The 26,167-nt window shown below is 36.3% G+C and overlaps 1 protein-coding gene across 1 annotated transcript in view; it reads right to left on the bottom strand.

Annotated features, from left to right (window-relative positions):
* Positions 1–26,167, bottom strand: part of b3glcta (beta 3-glucosyltransferase a) — a 150,684-nt gene that overhangs the window by 112,393 nt on the left and 12,124 nt on the right. The window contains exon 2 of the mRNA NM_001302251.1: positions 9,484–9,530. Within this exon, the coding sequence (NP_001289180.1) occupies positions 9,484–9,530 (47 nt within the window). The remainder of the gene's footprint in view (positions 1–9,483; positions 9,531–26,167) is intronic.

Raw genomic sequence — 26,167 nt, 5'->3', positions numbered from 1 at the left:
GATTTGCTTATCAGTTGGGTTTAGGGGTTGGGTGCCATGACTCCTTTTAAAATTTGTACATTTTCATATAACCATACTATGGTGGTCGAGAAGTTCAACATCATTACAAAGTTTAAAACACTTTTACGAAGCTCGAGACAAATTTACATTTTGGAAACCATTTTTACCTATCATACGACACAATTATATAGTAAAAACGATTTTACCAAGGATGAAACAAATTTACAATTTAGAAAACTGATTGAAGCTGGTGTCATACAATGACTTGCCTAATTACCCTAACCTGCCAACCGAAGTTAACCCAATTAACCTAGTTAAGCCTTTAAATTGCCCTTTAAGCTGACTACTAGTGTCCTGAAAAATATCTAGTAAAATATAATTTATTTACTGTCATCATGGCAAAGAATAAATAAATTAGTTATTAGAAATGAGTTATTAAACTACTATATTTAAAAATGTGTTAAAAAAACTTCTTTCCATTGAACAGAAATTTATGAAGAAAATATATTTTTATTTGTATGTTATCAGTAGTTATTAGCACATTAGTATATCTGTATTAGTTATTAGTAACATGCTGAGACTTTTGTTAGCTTTGTTTAGCTCTTCATTTATTGTGATTTGAAGTTTTATTTCAGTAATCAAAAATAATTTTGACAAGTAGTTTGTTTTATTTGTTTTTACTAAAATAACCTTGGAACTTCTAATACAGCAAAAAAAATTTGAAAATTAAAAATTAAAACTCTTTACACAAATCAATCAATACCAAATCAAATATTTAAAAGAGAAACGTATGTTGGTTTGGCCAGCTCTAGTCTTTCCTTATCCTCTTCAGAGAAAAAAACCCACAAACTAAAAAAAAAAAAGTGCAGTTCGTCATCATTCCTAATGCTTTCAAGAATGTCAAAATCATCTTCTGCAAGATTCTGTGAGATCATCAAAAAGGACAGTTCGGCGGCACAGATGGCGAAGCCGGAGCAAGCAAGCTGAGATTGCAAGCAGCAGCAAGTAGCTTGAGTGACATTTGCCAGCTGGCTCTCGACATCATTCAGCTAAACTAGCGCTGACAGGACCGAACCTGTTTGAAGTGGTAAAAAAAAATAAAATAAATTCACCAGTCATTTCACATAGGCAAGGCTGCTAGAAATTACAGAGCCAAGCTTAATTGGAGTTGGGCTTTTAATGAGTGTACTTGCCTTCCAAGAGCAATTCAATCAAGGGAATCTTCGGAAACATCCTTGATTGTACCTTACTTTTTTTTTTTATTCGCAAGCCAAAGCTTGTCCGCTCTCCCGAATCCCTTGATAAATGGGAGAAATTTCCAGCACACACCAGTGACCTGTCGAGTCTCGTTTGGCCTCTGTTCCCTGAGCCATTGAGATTCGAGTCCAGCGCCTCTCCTACGGGCTGCATGACCAATGTGGCCGGTTATTGAGAAAAAGGCTGACAGCAAAGGTCATGCAAGATTGAAAAGCCGAAGATGAAACTGCACCTTGGTATATCTTTCATGAGGTGGTTGGTTGTGTTGTAAATCACATGACTTGTGGGTCGCTGATTCTTCTCCATATTTCAAGCTGAACTGCAATCCCTGACCTGTACCCAAGAGCAAGGACAAACGTATGGTCCAGCAACAGCATTTGTATGCAGCCCCTGTACTATACAGACTTGGTGTCAAGTGAACCACACAGGCCTACGCGACCTTGTCAGTAAAATAATGAAATTTTATTGAGGGTGTTTAAGGTCTTCCACAAGGGATATGAGAATTCCTCTTATATAAAACAATCCATACTTTATTTTTAATTTGAAAGAATGGAAGAATGGAATTACAAAGATAATGACCAATACTTGAGTGAAGACAGAAAAATACTACCTGACAAAAGTCTTGTCGCCTATCCAAGTTTTAGGAACAACTAATAATAACTTGACTTCTAGTTGATCATTTGGTATCAAAAGTGGCTTGTTTGAAAGGCAAAAGCCTCTAGATTACCATTATTTTACCAAAATAAAATACAATCATGCCTCGATTTTTATTATTTAATTATGACAGTAAGGTCTGACTTTGCTTAGACAAAAAGTCTTGTACTTAACAGAAATAATGTACAGTATAGAATATAAAGTCATGGTGCAGTGGAAAAAGAATTAATAATGTGTACAACTCACATAAGCTTGGACAACTGCATCCATACATCTCTGCAATGACTTAAATAATGTATTAATATAGTAATCTGGAATGGCAATCGAAGTTCATCAAGATTATTTGGATTCATCTTCAATGACTCATCCTTCATCTTACTCCAGACATGCTCAATAATGTTCATATCTGATGACTAGGCTGGACAATCATGGAGCAAATTGACCTACTTTGCTTTTAGGAACTTTGATGTGGAGGCTGAAGTATGAGAATGAGAAGACTTTTGTCAGGTGGTGTATGACGGTAAAAATTTGTTCTTAAATAAATCTTCAGTTATTTTCCCTAATTTTATTAATAACATACATAACTAACAAAAAAAATCTATTTTAAAATAATTTAAGTTCAATCTACAAGGTTTCTACAAGCTATTTAATTTGTATACCAGGTACAAGAATTGAATTGAATTGTAAAATTAGATTCATTTTTCAATTTTTTATAATAATAAAATATTTCTATACTAATAGCGCAAATAATACACTGTCTGCAGTACTTTTTTATAGATTAATTTTGTCAGAGACCAAAAGATTCTAAAAAATGTTTTTGTCCATATAATAAAATAAATGAGGTCCAAATGACATTTGGCTTTTTTTTAATCTAATAAAAGTAATATGCTTACTACAAAAACTACTTTTGTTATTATAATCTCTTTAATGAAACATTCTATCTTCATTTGGAGACTTAAAGCCTTCCGGCAAACTGCATAAGACGGCAATTTCAGTTTCACCCCGACTTCTCAAATTCTTGTTCAACACATTAACGTACTCTGCAAAAGAGTCACTGTGAAGGCATTACAAAAGCTGTAATTCCTAGACTCCTATAATGTGATCACATCAATCATTTATCAGGGCAAGTCATTAGAGGCAGTACAAATCTCAACAAGCCATTTTAAAATTCTGTAGCTGCCACTAAATGAAAACAGCTATGTGGAGCAACATGGCTGACAATCCAGTTCAAAGTGAGCACTAGAATGGTAGAAAGGTGATTAAGGAGACTTTGCACATGACATGGATGTTAGTGCGAGACAGACTACTCGGAATATTTTAGAAAAAGACATTTCCACACATTTTCACACCAAAAAAAGAGAAAACATCCAGTCAGTTGCATTCAGGGGTTATAGTTGAATAGCTAGAATGGTACATGCTGTTGGAAAGGCAACAGCAACTGAAATAACAAGTCACTGCAACCAAGGATACCAAAAAAGAGCAACTCTGAATGCACAACATGTCATACCTTGAAGCTAACAAACATCATTTGAACACAGACTGCATGAGTATCTCAATATGGACAATAAATACGCTATACACAAAATGCACTCTTGCAATCATAAACAGGTGGAATGTCTACCCCAGAATCAAACTAGACAGGCTTGAATGGTTGTTACCTTGAATCAGATTCTTAGAAAGCCTGCTTTTATAAATACAGTTGAAGTCAGAACTATTAGCCCCCCTGAATTATTTGCGCCCCTGTTTATTTTTTTCCCCAATTTCTGTTTAATGGAGGGAAGATTGTTTCAGCACATTTCTAAGCATAATAGTTTTAATAACTCATTTCTAATAACTGATTTATTTTATCTTTGCCATGATGACAGTAAATAATATTTTACTTGATATTTTTCAAGACACTTCTATACAGTTTAAAGTGACATTTAAAGGCTTAACTAGGTTAATTAGGTGAACTATGCAGGTTAGGGTAATTAGGCAAGTTATTGTATAACGATGGTTTGTTCTGTAGACTATCGAAAAAACTATTAGCTTAAAGGGGCTAATAATTTTGTACCAAAAATGTTTTTAAAAAAATAAATAACTGTTTTTATTCTAGCTGAAGTAAAACAAATAAGACTTTTTCAAGAAGAAAAAATATTTTCAGACATACTGTGAAAATTTCCTTGCTCTGTTAAACATCATTTGGGAAATATTTTAAAAAGAAGAAAAAAATCAAAAGGGGGCTAATAATTCTGACTTCAACGGTATATATATTGTTTTTATATACACAATTATGCCGTCAAACTGTTGTATAAAAGCAATATCACACTTGTAGCAGTGCGATATGGCTGTATATCGGCACTGGTGGGAGGCATGCATATATTTTAAATATATCTGACATGCTTTCCAGGCTTTATAACAGGACTGTCAGGGTTCAGGAAGGATGAGGGAGTGAGGACTCAAGTGCAAACAGGAGGATTTATTGATAATAAAAATAAAACAAAATTAGAACAAAAACCACCCAGAGGGGGAAAAACATAACTATGACACTAACTAACTAACTAACAAACAAACAATCAAACTTGGCTGGCATGACAAGAGCAGGAACACATGGGGAGTTTAGACGACGAACTGGCAAAGGACTGAAAACATGAGGGGGATTATAAAGCAAAAAGTACATTGACACACAGGTGAACATGACAAACTAATAATGAGTAAACAAGGAGGGTGGGACTAGACAATAGACGGGAGAGCGCATGACACAGAGAGACAATACAAGCCATGCGCTCACATAACACAACACTGAAGCACACGACAAAAGCACGTGACCGCAATGTAAACACCGAGCCACGTGCTTTGACAAAAGACGCAAGACACGAGCACACGATGAATTAAAACACTCACCGTGCGCTCACACACGCAGCGTGCATGCTTCATCCCAGCGCCGACCAAAATCGAAACCAACAAGACTGAGACGCTGGGAATGAAACACCACGCTGCTGACAGACGAAAACACAAACACGAGTACAAGAGCGCACGCGTCTGAGGGACGCAGAGCGCGCGCGCGGCCGCGTCAAGCAGGAGCGCGCACACTCTGCGTACACCCACGACGGCGCGCGCGCACACAGAGACAGAAACAGGACCAGACCTGAGTAGTGTCAGAGCTCTGCCACCAAAACAAGAATTTACAAGACCAAAGTGGCAGAACCCTGACAAGGACATGCAGCATGTAACCCTTAAACGAGCTGCCAAATATCACCTGATTTCAGGACCGTATCTTGCGGTTTTATCTGAATTACATTTTTTAAGTGCAGAAAGCTGCTGTTCTTTTTTTCTTTTAACAAGTTGTGTTTATCTTTTTATTCATCATAGTAATGATCAATCCACAGGTTATTTAGTGCAATAATACACCCTTAAGTTTGAAATATGTTTTTTTCCAGTTTAAAAGTAAATTGGTTATAGCAAGAGTTCCTTTGGGAACAAAAATAGTATTATTTATGTATAATCTCTCATAGCCATACCTTGTTTTCAGTGTTTTGATTCAGATGTTTTACAAAATCGATGCATATTGCCAATAATTAAACAAAACATTAAAAAAAAATTTTTTTTTGCATTGTTTGGCAGCTTTTGAAACAATTGATGGAAGCAAATTTAAAAATGAAAATGCAGTTTAACATTTCTTGCAAAAATAAAGGACAAAATTTGTTTGCAGTTAACATTAACTAGGTCATAGTAGGATATATTTAAAATAAAGAAGATTAAGCCAGTAAATATAGCAAATATTGTTGTGTTACTTTTGAACCCCCCATGTTTAACATTTGTCACCAATGACAGGATCAAAAGTAACAATGTGCAATTTGTTCAACCTTAGTTCAAAATACCAACTGATACTGATAGACCACACCTATGAGTAGGGCCAGACAGAATCAGTGGACGTTTTTTGTGCTATTTCTGCATAGAATTTTGATAAAAATCTGCGAATTTCTGCAGAATGATTTTGGAAGTATCATAACTAAAACCTTAATATGTGATATAAAAAATAATATCTTTTTAACTCATATTTAATTTTTAAAATGCAACAATTAGATTTACTTTATTTTGGTAAACAAAGCAAGTCTCTCATAAAATATATCTACTAAAAGACAGAAAATATTACTGTTCAAACTGCAGTGTACAAAAATTAGATGAACATTTTCTCATTAGTCAATAATATTACTGTAATTAATTTAAAAACTGAATACATTTAGATTTACACACATTTACTCAAGTAAATAAACAGAATTATTGGTGGGGTAAAAATCTGCGGAATTCTGCGGAAAATCTATGGAATTCTGCACGTGCAGATTCCGTGTAGGCCTACATGAGCTAGCAACCACAGCAAAAATAGATTTCTGTCTAATACCTTATCTTAAAAAATAGGTTTTTAGGAAAAATGGCACTTGCATCCTCGCTCCCCTATATTTACATAAACATTTTAAATTGAATTTTAAAAATTCAAAAGTATTTTGGATCATATTTTAAATATATATGACAGTATTTTTAAGTTGTACATGTATAACGTTTTAGTGTCATTAAACTATTTCTTTGCAAAACACTACACACTTCATTTGATTACCTAAATGGACTGACAGGCCCACTAAACACAAATCGATTGACAGCCTTACTAAATACACACAGAAAAGGCAGCGAAAGAGAAACTTCAATGACAGCAGCACAGCAGCACCAACATTCATTTGGCTCCTTGATTGCAGACAATCAATGCTTTCGCCCCATGAGCTCGAGGATGTGGCGTCTTTGAAGAGCATCGATTTAACAGTAGGAGGGCCTGATCAATTGTCCATCCTAACATACCACCGCTGTGCCAATCAAGAGAAGCTTCTCAACTATTTCATGCCTATTTCTTCTGCTGAAAGGACATAGCGGGTACCATTCATTAAAAGCATCCACCTTGGTATAGATATGAAGCATTAGAGTACCTTTCCTTTATTAATGCTCCATCAACCTCAAATATGTGACTCACAATCTGAACTATTTCATTTTTCTGAACGTTTCAGCTTCACAAAGAAGTCAAAATGGTTAAAAACCGAAGATGTACAAACACGTCTAACCCCAGGTCAAGGTCTTAATAAAAGGACGCTGAATCTTTCCATCAACTTTCTCGCTGTTCCCCGTTCCCTCTCCTGACCCAGAATGTCGGTGGCATTTCTGCTTAAAACTCGACAAAAGATACAGCAGGAAATGAATGCATTAACCGTGAAACCTATCAGTGGAAAGCAGAAACGGCTGACGCAATATAAGAGCGTTACTTGCGCCAAGGATCATGCTCTCAGCATTTCAGCCCCTGTCAAAGTGCCTTAGACAAACTCCGTGTCAGGCTTTATTGGAAGACAGTGACAGTATGACAAGCTGAAGATGGATCTGCTACCAAATAAGAAACAAATACCGATTAAAATGCAGAGATTAAATTAACTCAGCCGAGCAATTTGGGACCACTAATGATGACCAATAATGAACAGCATGTTGTGGAGGATGAGCGATAAGTGTGCTTTTTTCTTTTTGAAGTTTAGAATCTTTTTAGCATGTTAAGGTGTATATAACAATGCCCACAGTGGTGATTAAATAGTATTATAAAGTAAAATAACAGGTTTTCTTTTTCAATATTTAAAAAACATTATGTTTTTATACATTATTTCTGGACTTTTAAAATAAAAAATGGTTCATATAAACATTTAAATGGTAACAAAATTCATGCTAGAGATAAGTTTAGCTTCTATTTCAATATATTGAAAACATTGTTATTATAAGGCTGAATTTAAAGCATCAATCTTCTGTGTCACATGATAATTCAGAAATCAGAAATCCAGATGTAAATGAACAAAATTGTAATGTGACAATTATGTTTATGACAGATTTATAACAAGTTATGTTGTCTTCGTAATTTCAAGTTGTCATAACAAAGACAAAAACAGGTGAGGATGTATTTTGTTGTGTCAAGATGACATAAAAACAACTTAATTAATGTTACCCTTGCATTTAAAATGGTGTAACTTATTGGCATTTGTTATAAGCATACAGTACTAATTAGTATATAATGATTATGAAATGGGAAAATCTAATTCATATTGAGGAGATGTCATAAAGGAGTCATGACATCTTATGAACAACCCCTTCAAGTAAAATGTTACCAATTATTCTTATGCAATGATTTGTTGCACAACAAACATTTATTATTATTACAATGGGAAGCTCAGTGGTTGGCACTGTCAACTCACAACAAGAAGGTCGCTGGTTTGAGTCCCAGCTGGAACAGTTGGCCATGGTCTTTAGCCTCCTTGTTGGAGCAGCCAACTCCCATGCGGAAGGTCGCCAGTTCGATCCTAGCTCGGAGCAGCTTGGGTGCATTAAGACCGGCAGGGTTACATTGGTGCCATGACCCGGATGGGAGTGAGGTTTAGGGGGGTGAGTGTAATGGAGACCAGCCAGAAAGTTCTGTGCAGGTAAACCCCCTCCCAGCTCGGAGCGGGTTGGGTGGTGTAGGACCGAAGGGGTTACATTTGCATGTTCTCCTAATGTTTGCGTGGGTTTCCACTGGGTGCTCAGTTTTCCCCTCGAGTCCAAAGACATGCAGTATAGGTGAATTGAATAAACGAAATTGTCAGTAGTGCGTGAGTGTGTGTGAATGAGTGTGTATGAGTGTTTCCCAACACAAAGTTGCAGCTGGAAGGGCATCCGCTGCGTAAAACACATGCTGGAATATTTCATTCCACTGTGGCGATCACTGAAATAGAGACTAAGCTGAAGGAAAATAAATGAATGAATTATTATAACTATTACTTTTATTATTATTATCACCATCAGTGTTGCCTTTTTTGCAAACTGGTGCATAAATATTAAAAAATGTGGGATAAATATGATCTTTTAAAATATTACATAAAATAAAATTTCACTGAATTTATAAAAATTTATTAATTATTGCATTTTAAATGTATTATTTGTAAATTTCACAAAAGATAAATATTTTTTATTCTTTTAAATAAAAAAAATGTATTGTTTTAATAAATGCAACAAGATTGTCCATACTTAGTGAATGCATTAACTAACATTAACTAATGGACCATTATTTTAAAGTGCTACCAAATGTTCTTGTAATGAGGGCATTAAATAAAGGCCATTTACTGATTAGTTCCAGGCTGTTTCCATAGAGAAATAGCATAAGTTCATATAAGATACATAACTAATTCAATTTACAGTTGCTTTGAATATTTAATGCAAAAGTGGAAATGCAACTTATAAATATGTTCATAATCAACATTGAAATCTGCAAATACATCATAGAAGATCAAAGTGATTATTTCAAACCATTCTAATAATCCATAACATGCCACCTCAAAAAAAGTGCTGTAAAAAAATCAATTGTAGATCAAGGGAACTTTGATTTCTCTTTTCGCAAGGCCTTTAATGGTGCTAAATAAAACTAATATATGTGATGCATGCATGAGAAGCAAACCAATAAGAGAACGAGATAGACAGATCTACAACTCAAAATCATAATTCTGTCATATTGATGCATCACAGCAAGTGTGCCAAGCTTACCTTTGCAGGATTCTCCACTTCATCTCCTTTCGCAGTAATGAAGGCCACTGGAGAAGAAATCAAACAGAAAACATAAGTCTAAACAATTATGGCTCCAACATAAAGCTGTTTAAAGTGGTGGCAAAACTGTAAAACACTGGCTAAAAAGCCATGATTTCAAATGTAAACGTGATGTGTTGCCCCTTTAAGATCTGGAAGAGGAAGTTAAAAGCCAGATGATTAGAGGGGAATCTCTTCCCTTTTAATCTATACAAGCAATTAGGGACTTCAGTCTACACCACATGTATTTTGCACAAGTTTTTCATTAGAGCAGAAGAAGCTTCTCTCAAATTACATTTCCATTGATTCCAAAAAGAGAGTCGCTTTGCGAGGGGCCTCGGAAAAAAAAAAATCGATATCGAGCGCCAAAACGGCAGTTGCAGGGATGACTTTTTTTGTGCCAGTGAAATTATTGGAAGCGAGCTTCAGCTTCTGAGAATACGTCAGGTTTCTGGCCATTAGGCTGTCCTTGGATCAGTTTGTAATTGCTTCTTTTACTTATCCGCTCCTCGGGTGACATTATCAGAGCAAAGCCATGAAGGTGCGCATTACAACTCTGGATTAACTCACATGAAGGTTAAAAGGCGTTCGCTCCTTGCTAGTTCACAAATCCATTTGCGCCCTGTGAAATCTTCTTTTATAGTACACTGTAATAAGTCTGGCAGCAAGGTGGCTCAGTGGTTAGCACTGTCGCTTGACAGCAGGAAGGTTGCTTGTTCGAGGCGAATTGAATAAACTAAATTGTCCGTAGTGTATCTGTGTGTGAATGCGTGTATGTACCCAATAGTGGAAGGGCATCCGCTGCGTAAAACAAATGCTGGAATAGTGGTTCATTCTGCTGTGGTGAACTCTAAAATAGAAACTAAAGTCTGGTTTATACTTCTGCGTCGCGTGATTGCTGCCATGGCGCATCCTGCATTTATACAGTACTGGCAGTACTGTAGGTTTTTACATCCCTCTGTGTGGATGTTCTTTGTGGGTATTTTGTTGTTTCACACTACAAGTAGCTAAAACTTGCTAATTTTGTGGCGGGAACCGGCAGACGTGCAATAACTTTTATCATAAGGTAAACACAAAACAAAAGTTTTCATCTGGAGCTCCTTCACAGGACTCAACATTTGTAAACACTCACTCCATCGGCTCGCAGATCTCAGCACCGCCCATGCTCGTCATTGGTACCAAGCCAACCAATCACAAAGCTTGCGCTACGCATCGTTACATTTTTTGAGAGGTGCACGTGCTGCGGCAGAGCATACACGTGTGCTTACGCAGAAGCATAGATATATATACTAAATAGCGCATAGGGACTCTGAGCATGCGTCAATATCGCCGCCACATTGGTACAGTGCTCCCGGGACCAATGTCATTCAACCGCACTAGTCAAGACAGTGTTATTACGTGAAGATGCGGGACTTTAGCGCTGTCTACGGGTGTAGTAACGAGCAGTTTTTTACGATTTTGTATGTTCTGAACTTTTGTGCTAAACAGGTAACGTTATTGATGATAATAGTCACTTACTGCATTCACCATAAGGCAAAGTAGCTCCAACTCGCACTAAATACTCGGCTTATGCTAGTTTTGTTTAAAAAAATCCGCAAATAATGCAAAAGAAATATAACCACGAGATGCTGCGGTGCCAGAAACTTGTATTATTGTCGGCTAAGTGGAGGAGTCGTTCATAACGGAGATTCATTCACAAACGAATCGCTTCCTCCGTCAGTATGAGAAGTGAAAGCAGGAGAAGAGGTGTGTTTCAGGACACGGATTAGATCAAATTTAACAGGGAGGGTGTACATTTCTGTACACACAAACACAAACTTTTTGTCTGGAATGCCAGTGCAATCACTGATCCATCAATGTAGAAAAGTTATGTCAAATTATAATTTTCATAATTTAAAAAAAAAATGCATACTAACATCCAGGAAAACTCCCGATCATAGATATATGTGTATATGTGTATATCTCCGGCTTTGGATGGCCACAGTCCTCCACTGTACCTTGGTCTTGCATTCATTTTAAAGGAGCGCTACCCTGTACTAAAATGGAGGTTCTATTGACGCATTCCTTCCAATAGCCAACAACAGGGTAGGTGACATCTAATGTATATATCTATGACGCAGAAGTATAAACCTTAAGCCGAAAGACAATGAATGAATTTATTAATGAATGAATGTAATGACTCTGAGCTTACACCTCTGGACCAACAGCTATTTATGTTCCTTTTATATTTATATATACCCCTTGGTAGTATTTTGTAACTAAATTATTCATGGAGTACAGATTTCTGTTAATGCCCAAAAATGTCTTTAAATAAAACCTGCAGAAAAATCCAAACATTATGAATTAGGTTTCATCTAAACATTTAAATGGTTCCAAAATTCTGAAGTAAAAGGCAAAAAAAAAGTATGTTAAGTTTCTCGGCCTGTCTTGATTATGCTGGCTTTATATCAAATATGCATGAAATGAATGGCTCTGACGCTGGAAATTTCTGCTGGCTGCTTAAGCGAAAACACCTTAAACTCATTAGACAGTGATGACAACTAAAATCTAAAAGTTGAAGATGACTGGTAAACATAGCCTTGGAGAAAAGTGGAAAGAAATCTAGACTCGCTGACATTAAAACTCCCAGTTAACTTTGAAATGAGAAAACACTGAGCAAAATCACAAATGAGATGAACCAAAAGGTCATGTGTAAATGTAACAGGACTATGTGAGCTCATTAGACCTAAACATAACGAGAGGCTCTGAGGATCTAATTAATCATGGGGGCTTGAAAATAATGATGCCGAAAACATCACATGAATAAAAATGTATAGATGCATGTTTGTCTTTTTTTATTTGTTATTGTCACAACTTTACAAGGTTCAAGGAGTACAGTGCCTCAGCCTGCTGGACCACTGGAAAAGCCCAATTAACACGGTTAATCAGTTTGATTGGATGCTTAATATGAATGAAACAGCTTTAAAAAACAACACATTAATTAAAAAATGCACTCTAAGTAATAAATACATAAATAAAAAGAAACCCACTGCAGCCCACATTGTAAAAAGTAACAAGTAACATTAATTTAAAAAAGTGATTAAAACCATTGCCTTAAAAGCAAAGTGTTGACTTCACTTTAAAAAGTTTGTAAACCCACTAAAGCAATTGATAAAATAATTAAGGTACATGGTTTCCGCAATTCATTCTTCCATGGCAGGGCGCCACACCAAAATTCATTCCCGCCACGGCTACATTACAGCTTCTCATTTAAAACGTTCAGTTGTTGCTTTTTTTTTTTAATATATATAATGGCACAACTGGTTATAATGGGACCAAAACATCTTAAATGTAAGTGAATTATAACAGAGCAAACTTTTCTGTAATCGTAGTAGTGCTGTGTGGAATTTGTTTAACACTTTAAAGTTACATGCTGACTGACCAGGCTACACGATGCGGTTTGTATAATATATACACGGTTTCCACTACATTCGTTCCTCCGTGGTGGAGCTCCACACCAAAATTCAGGTTGTTGCTAGTACAGATATGGTTGCAACCAGAAATTAACGAAAAAGATTTTCCCATTAATTCTATTTTATTAACGTCTAACTCTACCCTAACCCTAAACCCAACCATCACAGTAACATAAAAACAGTAGTCCTACCAAGTAATATTTTTGTTATCTAATAACTTACCCAAGAAATAGTATTTTTTAACATCTACCTCCTAAACCCTAAACCCAACCGTCATAGTACTGTAAAAATATTAATTATTGTTAGTGACATATAAAAAAATGCTGCTATACTGATGTGCATATCTCACTTTTGGCCGGCAGTGTATCCTATCCAAACTTTACCCAAAATTCATTCCTGTCAAGGCTATATTACAGCTTCTCATTCCAAACCTTCAGTTGCTACTTTTTTTATAGTGGGTTAATTGGGCTGCACAATGTGTTATAAATAATTTATATGACATGATATATCCGCTACATCCAAAGAAAGGTTGTACAACTCTTATTTTTATCCACGATCTTCCTTTCTCTAAGATTTTACTTTTTGGAGCATATGACATCATGTACCTCACTCAAGACTTGCGTTAGGCCGTAAAACTTGTCAATGGCAGGGAAGCGTTTTCTCTCGTTAACTGTAGGAAAAGAGTTAAACGTAAACATTTATCGATTTGACACACACCATATTGCCATACATGTAAAGCACAAATAATGTGCTTCAATTCGGTTACGTCCATCATCCTCAACAAATCTCTATCATTGTAAGCTGCTTGCTTTTTTGTCTGTTCCACTGCATCGTTTGTTAGATGTTTCCCAATGTCTTTTGCAGGTTGAAGCATGTCATATGCACAAAACTCCCAATTCGCGTTGTAATGTAATGATTGTGAGGGCGCATTTGAGACATCCTTTTTCGCAAATATGTTGTGTGCAAACTGAAGAAGTATAATTTGATTATATGATTTGGAATTGGATGTTTTGTCTGATTTTTTTCAGATTATTTTGTGTGTAAATTAAGAATTTTGTAGGATCGCAAAAATTTGCCACTTTTTGTTGATTTTGCATTTGATTCAGCGATCGCGGAATTGCGAAAAACTAGATTCTGCACAGCATTCATAATTATCCTTTATTTATAGATCTTTATAGGCCTATGGTGCTACATATTTTCTTTATCTTGCTGGAGTTTATGGCCGTTTCACTTTACTTCAGGATGCATTAATGCCTGTCAGTAGGTCTATAGACCATTTCAATTTGGTCATGTCATTGGCCCATGAACATTTCCTGCTTGTTTTCAAACTATTTTATAATTGTACCAAGAGGCAATTCGATCATAACCTAATGTTAAAACAGCTGTCATAACATTATCTATATGTGGCTCTTTTTGGATTGTCTGAAGCTATAAAAATGAAAAATGTAAAACAGGAAATACAGTGGGACCATTGTTTTTGTTTACATACCTCAAAATGGTCTATTGGAGATATTCATAAATATTCCTGGCAAATCTTATAAATGTTGGAGACATACTCGTTACGTAAACACACTAAGTCGCACTTCAGCAAGTTTTGTGCACGAACAGAGGAAATCTGCACGCAAACAAAGAGATTTGCATGCTCACATTACATAAACACAATCTGGACTTGTAATACTGACCTCACGACATTTGTCATTGAAATAAAGCCATACAGTAGGTAGTTGAAAGATCTATGTAAAAGGCCTGCTACCACAGCTGGAAAAAAAATCCTAGAGGAAACACTGAGGCACTGTATACTAATTTTTTTAAGTAAAGTCAAATAAAAACAATGGGTTTGATCACTTTTTAAAATAAGGCCAACTATAATCGCTTTTAAAACAACTGGTTTGCTCACGTTTTTAAATAAAGTCAGCTTATCACTTAAAAATACAACAGGTTTGCTCATTTTTGAAAATAAAATCAACAAATCGCTTTAAAAACACCAGTTTTGCTTAGTGTTTTAAGTAGCCAACTTATCACTTTAAACAGTTGAGTACCTGTTTTTTTTTTGTTTTGTTTTTTGAGTTTTTTTGCTGTATAATAAGATACATGGGCAATTCAGGCGATATCTGCTAAATGTCAATAAATGTCATGTTGATAGGAGTTACATTTTCAATATATAAATAGCTGGAGCAGAGATTAAAGTGCCATAATGCAAACCGAGAGTGTAAATAAACAAACAGACATTAATAAATCACAAGCTATGGGAGTTTCTTTTAAAATACACATAAAACTGCAGCATTTTTAGATCTCCTACAAAAAAATTCTGTGAAACTGTACTCCACCCAAGCTACAGAATCAACTTTTATAGTATTACTCCAATTTCCAATTAATGTCATCATTTTTATCTGTTGACATACATTACTCTCTTCCAATGTTTGTGGTAAGTAAATAATCAATGCTCCTTTTTTATCAAAGAACATCATTAACTGAGATTCAATTTTTCTAGTTTTCCATATTTAAAGGGATAGTTCCCTCTAAAATGAAAATTGTGATCATTTACTTGTTCCCCACTTGATCCAAACTTGTTTTCTGTTTATCACAAAGAAAGATATATTGAGTTGAAAAATTGACTTTCACAGTATTTTTTAACCAACTACATACATTTAGGACCACTTAAATGTGAGTAAATGATGAGGATTTTTATTTTCGAGTATTACTTTAACTTCATAATAAACTGGTAACAAATACTACTAAGAGAAATGGATGTTGCTGCAATAGGGAAAAAGTCAGCGTGGGCCTTTTTTTCATTTATATTAAATTACTTGTGCTTCAGAGCTTGCAGACAGAACTGCAACAAATGCGGTCACTTTATCTTGTGTTCTGATGTCTGGTAAAACAATCTTGTGAGGCAATTCTGCAAGGTAATTATACCGAATCACTTTGATGACTGAATTTGGCTCGGGCATTTCAGAATAAAACAACATTTGAGATGAGATCAACCCACTGGTGAGTCCAGTTATCCACTCGCATAATTTTTATTGAGGGAAAAGCCAGTAAGGTTATTCTTGCACATAAGACTTTTATGCATTTACATCATTGCTTATGTGTACGCCTGATTTTCATTGTAAAAAGATAAATAAATAAAATGAATCCTAAATTTTATGCACATTGATGGAATTTATGCACATTATAGCATATATGCAATGACTCAAAATATCCATGAAATTGGTGCATATTACATATAGTATAACCTTCAAAAATAGAATATGCTACATATTTTACAATATACAGTGCTCAGCATAATTGAGTAAACTCCATTATAAAAATTAATATTTTTGAATATATTTCTCAGTGAATATAGGCATGTATTTTGGTGCATTTAAAAAAACAGAAGTATTGAACAGATATATTTATTAAAATAATATTTTAATCACCAAACATATTTAGAAATTGAAAGATAATACAATGAAATTCAAGCAAATTTTGCAAAAGAAATTACTAACTACTAAATTTTTTAAAAAAAATTTACCTTTTTTTGCTTGATTTTGTTTTTGATTTGACTTTTTTTTGTATTTTTCTATAACATATAAATTTAGGTGTACTAGTTTTTTGACCATTGTCGTAAGTTATTTTGTTAGATAAGCTCCAGGTTTGGCTTCAGCACTGCCTAATCTATAGTATATGCACAAATATAATATTGTATAGGTTCCTATTAAAAAAATATATAAGTTTTAAAGATAGATTTGTGAAAATGTTCATAATTTTTATGGAAAGAATTTCAAGGCGCAGCCTTGGGCTGGAGGGGGTCCGGTTCGGGGACCACAGGATTTCATCTCTTTTATTCGCAGACGAAGTTGTTTTGTTGGCTTCATCAAACATGGACCTTCAGCATGGACTGGGGCGGTTTGCTGCAGAGTGAGACGCGGCTGGGATGAAAAGTGGTTTGCCATCTCCAGGTTGGAGGAAAGTCCTTACCCCAGGTGGAGGAGTCCAAGTATGTCGGGGTTTTGTTCACGAGTGAGGGAAGGATGGAACAGGAGATTGACAGGCGGATTGGTGCAGCGGCAGCAGTAATGCGGTCAATTGTGGCAAAGATTGTGGTAAAGAAGGAGCCGAGCCGAAAGGCATGGCTCTCGACTTACCGGTCAATCTACGTACCTACTATTACCTAAGGCCATGAGCTTTGGGTCATGACCGAAAGGACAAAATCTCGGATACAAGTGGCCGAAATGAGTTTCCTTCGAAGGGTGGCAGGGCGCATTCTTATGGATAGGGTGAGGAGCCCTGACTCCCGGGAGGAGCACTGAGTAGAGCCACTGGTCCTCCACATTGAGGGAAGTCAGCTGAGGTGACTCGGCAATCTGTTTCGGATGCCTCCTTCACGCCAACCACTGCCTCTTTGAACTGTTACCTTCTGGTCGACGCTACAAAGCACTTTGCACCAGAACAGCCCGACACAGAAACAGTTTCTTCCCTCAGGCAATCCATCCCATGAACACTTGATGATAACAAACATCACTACTTTATATACACTTATTTATTAAACAACATACTTAACATACCAATTTGCACATATAACCTTGTATATAGTAAAAAAGCTGTACATACACTTGTTCATTTGTATACTTGTATTCACTTCATACTTCTATTTTTAAATTACATTTATTGTCTGTTTTTTGTCCTGTCTCTGTAATTCTGTTGCACTGTAGAAGCTCTGTCAAAAAAACTCCTCGTATGTGTGAACCTGGCAATAAAGCTCTTTCTGATTCTGATTCTAAACGTCTTGTGAAAGGAGTGCATAGGAAATTAGAATGACTCAAATGTGTCCTCATGTAACTGGGCTGGCAGGTTTGCCAGCAAAGGAATAAATTGTGTGTTTTAAATATATTTAAATATGAATAATTTATTTTAAATTGCAATATTACTTCACAATAATAATGTGTTTTTTAAGAACACCACTAAAAAAATGTTACCAGACATTTATTAATGCTGTCCCCCTAGACTCTATTGAGCTGCTGGGCTTGTTTACAAATGCCCACACAATACATTTAATCCTGTCCCATGTTTTCTACCCATCAAGAGCAGCCAACTACCAACACAATTAAGCAGACCAGCATAAACTAACCAACTAACCATCCGAGATTCCACTAAAGGTGTGAAAGTTCACCAACCTCAGTCACAGACTCACACACCCGTATTCATATGCTAAACAACTCCCAAAACCCACTTCCAATTGCTGAAAATGATTTCCATTTCTTACCATATGTAAGCCATTAATAATAAATAACCCATGGGTGGACGGATTTGCTCTGCCCTGAACGTTATTGCTGTTCTTTTCCCCGCTGTGACCGAATCATAAAGGGCCATGGCATTTCCAGTATATCAGTGGCAAGGATGAGCCGAGGCCATAGACGATGTATACAAGTCTGCTGTTGCTGTCACATAATTCCCACAGCAGTTCCAACCTTGCTGTTTACGGCTGAACGACGCATACTTGCATACCATCATCAGAATAGCTTCTCTAATGCGATATGCTTCTATAGCAGCAAGAGCTAGATCACAACTTCACCTCAAATGTAATTTTCTGTACTAGTGCTCTGACAGGATCGCAAAAGAAAGGCAATAGCGGAGACTCATACTACATCTCCCCGAGCGTGCCATTAAAATGATTGTAAAATGCAAGAAATATATGTTATGAAGAGCCAAGCACATTTGCCAACTCTCAGTTTCATTCATCCAATGGCCCAAAGGCGAAAAACATCCATTAAGAAGACCCATCTTGCATTCTAAATAAATAATTCCACATAACTAAGAGCTAGAGTGAGAAAAGGGGTTTGAATGAACAAAATAAAATCAGTTCTTTCAATGGCAAGACAGGCTATATTCTCTCATGGACTCAAAGTCTGTCAGGGTGGATTAAATATGCAACATTTGGCTAGAAAACCTTGGCTTCCTTCAGGAACGCATCCAAGTTCACTCCTCGTTCGACGGCATCTGTCGCTAAACTTTTAATCTTTTCATGCCGGTCCCCTGAGGATGACAGGACGAGAGAGACCCAAACACGAGGGCCATTTACTAGCACTTGCACACAGCCACTGGGGGTACATTACTATATAGCGCCCTCCTTTATTGGCAGTGCTGCTTTTGACAACTGCTGGCTGTATTCTTGATAAAATACTGCACGGAAGTCATTTGCCTGAACTGACATCTGTGCAGTTTTTTTTTTTTTTTCAGATGTCTTCCAGACAAATGCAAAGAACAGATGCTCCTTTCGATAAAGACGAACAAAGAAAAATGAGGGAAATTAGAAGCTTTGGATGAAAGCTGCATTTGGGTAATCAAAGTGTTTTTTAAGTCTGTCTGCAAGCATGGATACACAGTCACTGTGAACAAATATGCATATTTCCCTGCGACACAGTATGTAGTGGTATGTCAAATCAACAGGAAGCATGAATACTCTGTATTCATAACTTACAAATAGCAAAGAAATTACTGACTGGCATGTTGCATCTGTCCAAATTCTAAAAATGATTATAAATATATACTCAAAACCGAGCCTAAAACATAATATTAGTAAAGTAATGACAATAATAATAGCTTCTAATAATCTATAAATAGGGGCGTTTCACTTCACTTCAGGACACATCAATGCCGTTCTGTAGGTCTACTTGAGACATTCATAAATATTCCTAGCAAATCGAATAAATGTTAGAGACATACTCATTACATAATCGCACTAAAATGCGCTTTAGCTGTGTTTATTTGAGAGTGTGCAAGAAGTTTTGTGAATAAACAGAGGAAATTGGTGTGCAAGAAATTAACATGATCGCATTATATGAAATGAATGAATGTCATGACATTTGTCCTTGAAATAACGGCATACAGGAGGTAGTTGGAAGATCTGTGTAAAAGGCCTGCCACCACAGGTGGCCAAAAAGTTTTTTTTAAGTGAAGTGAAATAAACCCCTTAAAAACAATAGGTCTGCTCACTATTTGAAACAAAGTCAATTACAATTGTTTATAAATCAACAGGTGGAAGGGTATCCATGGTTTAAAACATATGATGGATTAGTTGGCGGTTCATTCCGCTGTGGAGACTCCTGATGAATAAAGGGACTAAGCCAAAGGGAAATGAAAGAATCTAAAAACAGATAATAGTCTAAAATAATAGTAATCTAATAATAATCTATAAAATCCAAAAACGTAATTTTTATCAACGCCAAAGGTCTGAAAAAATCAGATTATAATAAAATATGCATATATATATATATATACAGGGTTCAACGTTAAGAGTTATTTCCACTGGCCTGACTGGACCAGTGGTTCAGATTTTTACTTGCCCTGCCAAAGTTTTCACTGGCCCCACCAAAAAAAAAGTGAATTGCTATTTCTTAGTCACATATTTTAAATAATATGTCAAAAATAAATTTCTGTGAATCTAGAATTTAAATATTTTAGAAATGTTAAAATATTTAGCAGTAAAATATAGCAGTATGGAAAATGTGCATGTATTTTATTGCAAAACAAAAAGTGACTGACTAAAAAAAGTGACGGCAAACCAAGTAAAATATCACTTCGTTTTTGTACTCCACATCGTCTTGTACCCATGTCAACAGACATTTTCTATTAGCCTCATATTTTGAGGTGAAGTCAGGTTGCAGTCTCTTAGCTGTACTGGTTTTTACCAGGTTATGGGGGGAAAAAAGTGCTTAAAACATCCAATCAGATATAAGAAAACGAAAAGCAATATGGTGTTCACGACTTCACAGAGAAGGCAGCATTCAAAGACTTAAAAGAACAAATAGTTTTTCTAAGACTGTATTTGCATGCAATTGACAAATAGTAGCAGGCAAATTGAAATTTAGTGACCCGATTGGGCCAGTAACGATTCTGTCTACTGTCCCGAGCATCTCTCATACTGGCCCCTGGACATTGGGCAGTCCTTATTGTTGAACCCTGATATATATACAGTCTTTTGGACTTATGGAATGATAGTAATAATAACTTCTTTTTTTTTTATCTATTTTACCCAAAACAAGGGTTCTAAAATTCTCAATGTCCAAATCTGAATTTTCATCAATGTCAATGGTCTGAAAAAATTGGTTCTAACAAAACACTATGCAATTGCATAAATTAATCAACCCTTAAAAATATGCTCCTATTCCATTTAAAAATACATCAAGAACAAGTGCTAAAGTGGCAAAACAAGTTTTTATGAACAAAACAACCAGATGAAGGTCAAAAGTAAGATGGTGTGAAATACGGAGCAGTCTAATGTGAGAAATGGCACTGTCTGTATTCCATCAGCTGCTTAAACATTTGTTTCATGGTGTTGTTTGTCAACAGAACAGTTTTGTGTTGGAAAATGAAAGCATAAATCTTTGCCAAATCATCTTCGAAAACTACAGTGTATTTTATCTGTCAACTTTTTGTTTCTGGCCATAAGAGACATCTGGACACAGGACGAAAGGGTCAAATAAATTTTACCACCAGTCCCTAAACAAAGAACATCTGAACCTGAACGGGAAAATAAAAAGAAAATGCACAATTACTTGATCATTATACTATCATGCAATTTCAGCAAGTAATGTGGAGGAATGGAGGAATCATGGTAACTAAATGCTTTTGGTATGGTTATAGATTTCATAGATACAAGAGTGATGATATTAACTATGTGTATGGGTTACTTGATTCTGAATCAGCTTCATAAATTTGCATACGTTTAGCATTAGTGTAATAAATAATAAGCCCCCATTAACAAAGTTCTCTAGAAATAAAATAAGCCCTGTGCATTAATAAAAGAACACACTAGACAGTTCAAAAATGATGATTAAGAAATTGAATTTAATCAATTTCACTTAATCATATTAATATTAAATAGATGATACATAATATTAATGTTGTAATATAAATATTAAACATTTTCAATGGCTCGTTGCAGTGAAGCATTTCAAGTGCTTTGAAAGGCTGAGTAATTTTACAAAGCACTCAGTTCAAATGAAGTTTCTGAAAGGTTTGCTTCCTCAATCACAAGTGTACAATTAGGCATTCAACATTGACTCTTAAAATGAATTAATCATATTGTGCTCTTTTTTACCAAACTTTATTAATTTAACTCAAAAAACCAGTGAAAACAAGTGGTATCTTTTTAACCGTAAATGCACCTTTTTAGTTGTAAGCAAAAACAAATGTGTTCATGTGTCTTTTTAAATGCAATTCAGCTGCTATTCTTCAGCTCCTCTCCAGAAAATAAAGGATTTTTGATTGATGCTTGACAAAAACATGAAGACAGGGTGGGACATAAATAGCTCCTCCCCTTTCAAGAAACAGCCAGTAGCTTTCGTTTATATCACATTTTTCATCAGCAATGGCATCTTTATGAGACTGAAGTATGAGGTGACGTCAAAAAAATATGTTGATCCATTTTGGCAAGCATTGAATGCTTATATTTTTTAAATGTGAACTTTGTCACTGTTTTGTCGCATACTAGCTTATAAATTTGAATTGACAGTCTCAAAACCATGCCCATCATTCTCCCTCTCTTCTCAGATGAGTTGGAGGGTCAAAGCTTAACTGGGTTGATTAGGTTATCAGGTTAAGGTAATAAGCCAAGTTATTGTCAAATGATGGTTTGTAGACCATCTAAAAAAATATAGACCAGGGCTGACCAAACTTTTTCATGAAGGGTCAAAAATCTATTATCATTGAGAGCTTTGGGCCGAAGGTAAATATACAAATCTATATTACATTAAAGTTCCCATGGGTGATTTCCTACTTCATTTCATAATATTTTATAATAGATAGAAAATGTTATTTTAAATTGCATAATCTAACACAGTAGAACTTTTAAAATGATAACTTGCAATCAAATGACAAATTGCAGTAAAAACATAAACATTCACATTTATCAGACAGTGGAGTTCATTGCTGAATACACCAGTCAAGCTGAATCTGCCTTTAATGTAAAGGTTAAATTAAATTTGAATTGATAGTCTTAAAACCATGCCCATCATTCTCCCTCTCTTCTCAGATGGGAAGGCGGGCAAAATCAAAGGTTACTATGGGCCAACTTTGGCCCAAAGGACCTAGTTTGGACATCTCTGTTATAGACGCTAACCACAAGGCTAACATATTGATACTTAAAAAACATTCATTCGGATTATGATTTCTACTATGCTTTGTTTGCTCTGCAACCGAACATTCACATTGATCGTTTTAAAGTCTTGTCAACTTAAACTCCTGAAGGCAACTGCATAAACTGCGAAGACTAATGTGATGCTGTTTTCTTCAAGATTGCCCACAACTTTCACTTACAAAATCAGCTATTCAACATGTTTATCACACAATTTTGTATTCGAAAAGCAAGTCTGTTCATCTCTTAGCTAACTGCTAGCTAATCAAATATGGCTGCTGTGTTTATGTTATTGATGTAAGCATATCAAGTAAGTTCTAGTGAGAAAAACTGGGCTTATGTTAAAATCCTTTACCATTTTTCTTCATAAATCCTAGTTTTGTACATTAAATATGTGACTGGGGTTTTGTTTTGCTCTTTTTTTCACCACTTTCACATCTATTATCTCGCTATCGTTATTATGAAGTTTTAAATATGGATATTTTTCTTGCACAAACAGATCACTTAGCCGCAGAAAGCCTCTATTAACCTCCCAGAGCAGTGTGGAGCATTATAATGATGGATGGATGCACATTTTAGGCTTTCAAATCTCAAATCCAATTCACTGCCATTATAAAGCTTGGAAATGAATTGTTTTAATAAAATTCATGATTGTATTTGTCTAAGAAAAAAGTCACATACACCCAAGATGACCCGAGGGGGGTCCTTTTCATTTTTGGGTGAACTATGCCTTTTAATTTGTCCAGGAATATATCTACCTGCAAACATAAATAACATGTTCAAGAGAAAATGTAGCGTTGTATTTCTTTTACTATGGGCACCAATATAAGGCAAAGGCCTCTAGATTACGCTTATTTTACAAAAAATAAAATATGATCATGCCTTGATTTTAATTATTTAATTACGAGAGTAAGATAGACAAAAGTCTCGTCTCTTAACAGAAATAATGTATATAAAGTTATGGTGCAGCGGAAAAAAGAGTTAGTATGACTCCCACGAGCTTGAACGACTGCATCCATACATCTCTCCAATGTTTCAAATAACTTCAAGAGTTCACACTAAGCTGATCATTGATTATAAAGTACGCAAATTTAGCATGCTGTCCCGGGAGAGAGCCCTGAGCTCAAAAGGTCTTTGAGCCCTGGGCTCCCTCCCGTTTGCAGGGCAAGAAGGGGAGCTTTGAGCTCAGGTAGATCTTGACAACTCCCCCTTGATAAGAGTTGATGACTAAAATGATTGCTATGAAGAGATATGCTGCTGGATGAAAGTTTGACTGTAGCAAAATTTAGATCTATCAATTCACTTGTAGTGCATGTTTTAGGAATGTGAAAGGAAACCGGAGAACCCGGAGGAAACCCACGTGAGCACGGGAAGAACATGCAAACTTCGCAACAGAAAACAACAACTGGCCTGTTAAAGGACTAGAACCGGTGACATTCTTGCTGTGAGGCAACAGTGGGAACCACTGGGCCACCGTGCCGCCCTTTAAAGGGAAAGGTGGAGGAGTAGGGGTATGCCTTCTTCTTCATCTTACCCCAGACATGCCAACCCAAACTCATTCTGAAAACGTAGTCCCGCGGACGTTTCTGGACACAGCGGAATAAGTCCCGCCGACTGCTTACCTGTACGTCGACAGGCTCGAGATGCAGAGAGGAGTCGACCACGGCGATCGGTTTCGAGTCCGGGGAAGAGCGGTTCCAGCAATCAGGTAAGACAAAAACAATATCCCAAAAATGAAGTGAACGAGTTTCGTAACAGGGTAAGAACGCGGCCAAATCCGAAAACGTGGTAGAAAAAAAAAATCAGTGCTTTTCTTTTTTTGGACGGCTTTTTGTAAACTGTTGCTCGGGTTTAGGGAAGCGAGCGGGCGAATCGATCTGTAAAATTGGTTGGGTTTAGGGAAGGAGGAGAGCGGGTCAGCCGATTGGCCGGTCGCACAGTCAACCATCCAGTCATTCGGACAGCGGCCTCTGGCGGGTTCAAGCGAGAACAGCACGGGCGCGAACCGCACTCAATTTCGCAAAATTCGCAAAAACAAAAACTGCAGCCGTACGTACCCGCCGGGACGTATTCCGCGGTCTCCAGAAACGTTTACGGGACTAAATTTCCACAATGAGCCCGGGTTGAGAAATGCTTAATAATGTTTAACCTGGTGACTGGCCTGGCCAATCCTGGAGTACCTTGACCTTCTTTGCTTTCAGGAACTTTGATGTGGAGGCTGAAGCATAAGAAGGAGCGCAATCCTGCTGAAGATTTTGACGTCTCCTGTGGTTTGTGACGTAATGGGTAGCACAAATGTCCTGATACCTCAGACTGTCATTGGTGCCATCCAGATCTCTCGCACAACCCCATACTGAATGTAACCCCGAAACATGATTTTTCCTTCACCAAACTTGACTGATTATTTATTTTGAGAGAATATTGGGTTAATGCGGGTTCCAATAGGTCTTCTGCAGTATTTGTGATGATTGGAGAGCAGATTAACAGATGATACATGAGAAAAATGTACTTTCTGCCACTTTTCCAAATGATCAACTAGAAGTTAAGTTATCTGTTGCTCTTACAACTGTGATCTAAAAGACTTTTGTCTATTATTCATTATTCATTTATGATTAAGTAATAGAGAGAATTGCATCTTAAAATAAAGTGCAACTAGTATTTTTTCCTCCAGTTCTAAATACACTCTGAACGCTACAGGAATTTGCATTACTTTGCTCTCGAAGGCAAACAGGGGGCTGTTTGAAGTTGGTCAAGAAATTTAATTTGCCTCAATCCCTCAAGCAGACCTCCAGACATTTCCCAATTTCACAATCAGTGACTGCTTGCCTGCATTCAGAATTGTGACTGACGCTTATTTAAAACTCAACTATTGTCCTCAGTATTGGCTTTTCTCTAAGGAGGAAATAGGATTCCAAAGTCTCAGATCCACAATGAGAGCAGTCACTTTGCTTTGGTTCCGGAAGCCAAATTTATTGTTCATGCATGCGTGTCATTTTCATTGCCTGAAGGTCTTTTCAATGCCAAGTCTCCGCAACATTTCCTGCGCAACACGCTCATTGCCTCGCCAAGCAGCGAG

Source organism: Danio rerio, chromosome 15 (genome assembly GCF_052040795.2).
Source record: "Danio rerio strain M-AB ecotype USA chromosome 15, GRCz13ab, whole genome shotgun sequence".
NCBI lineage: Eukaryota > Metazoa > Chordata > Actinopteri > Cypriniformes > Danionidae > Danio > Danio rerio.
The sequence above is the reverse complement of the archived record's forward strand: the minus strand, read 5'-3'. Positions and strand labels throughout refer to the sequence as shown.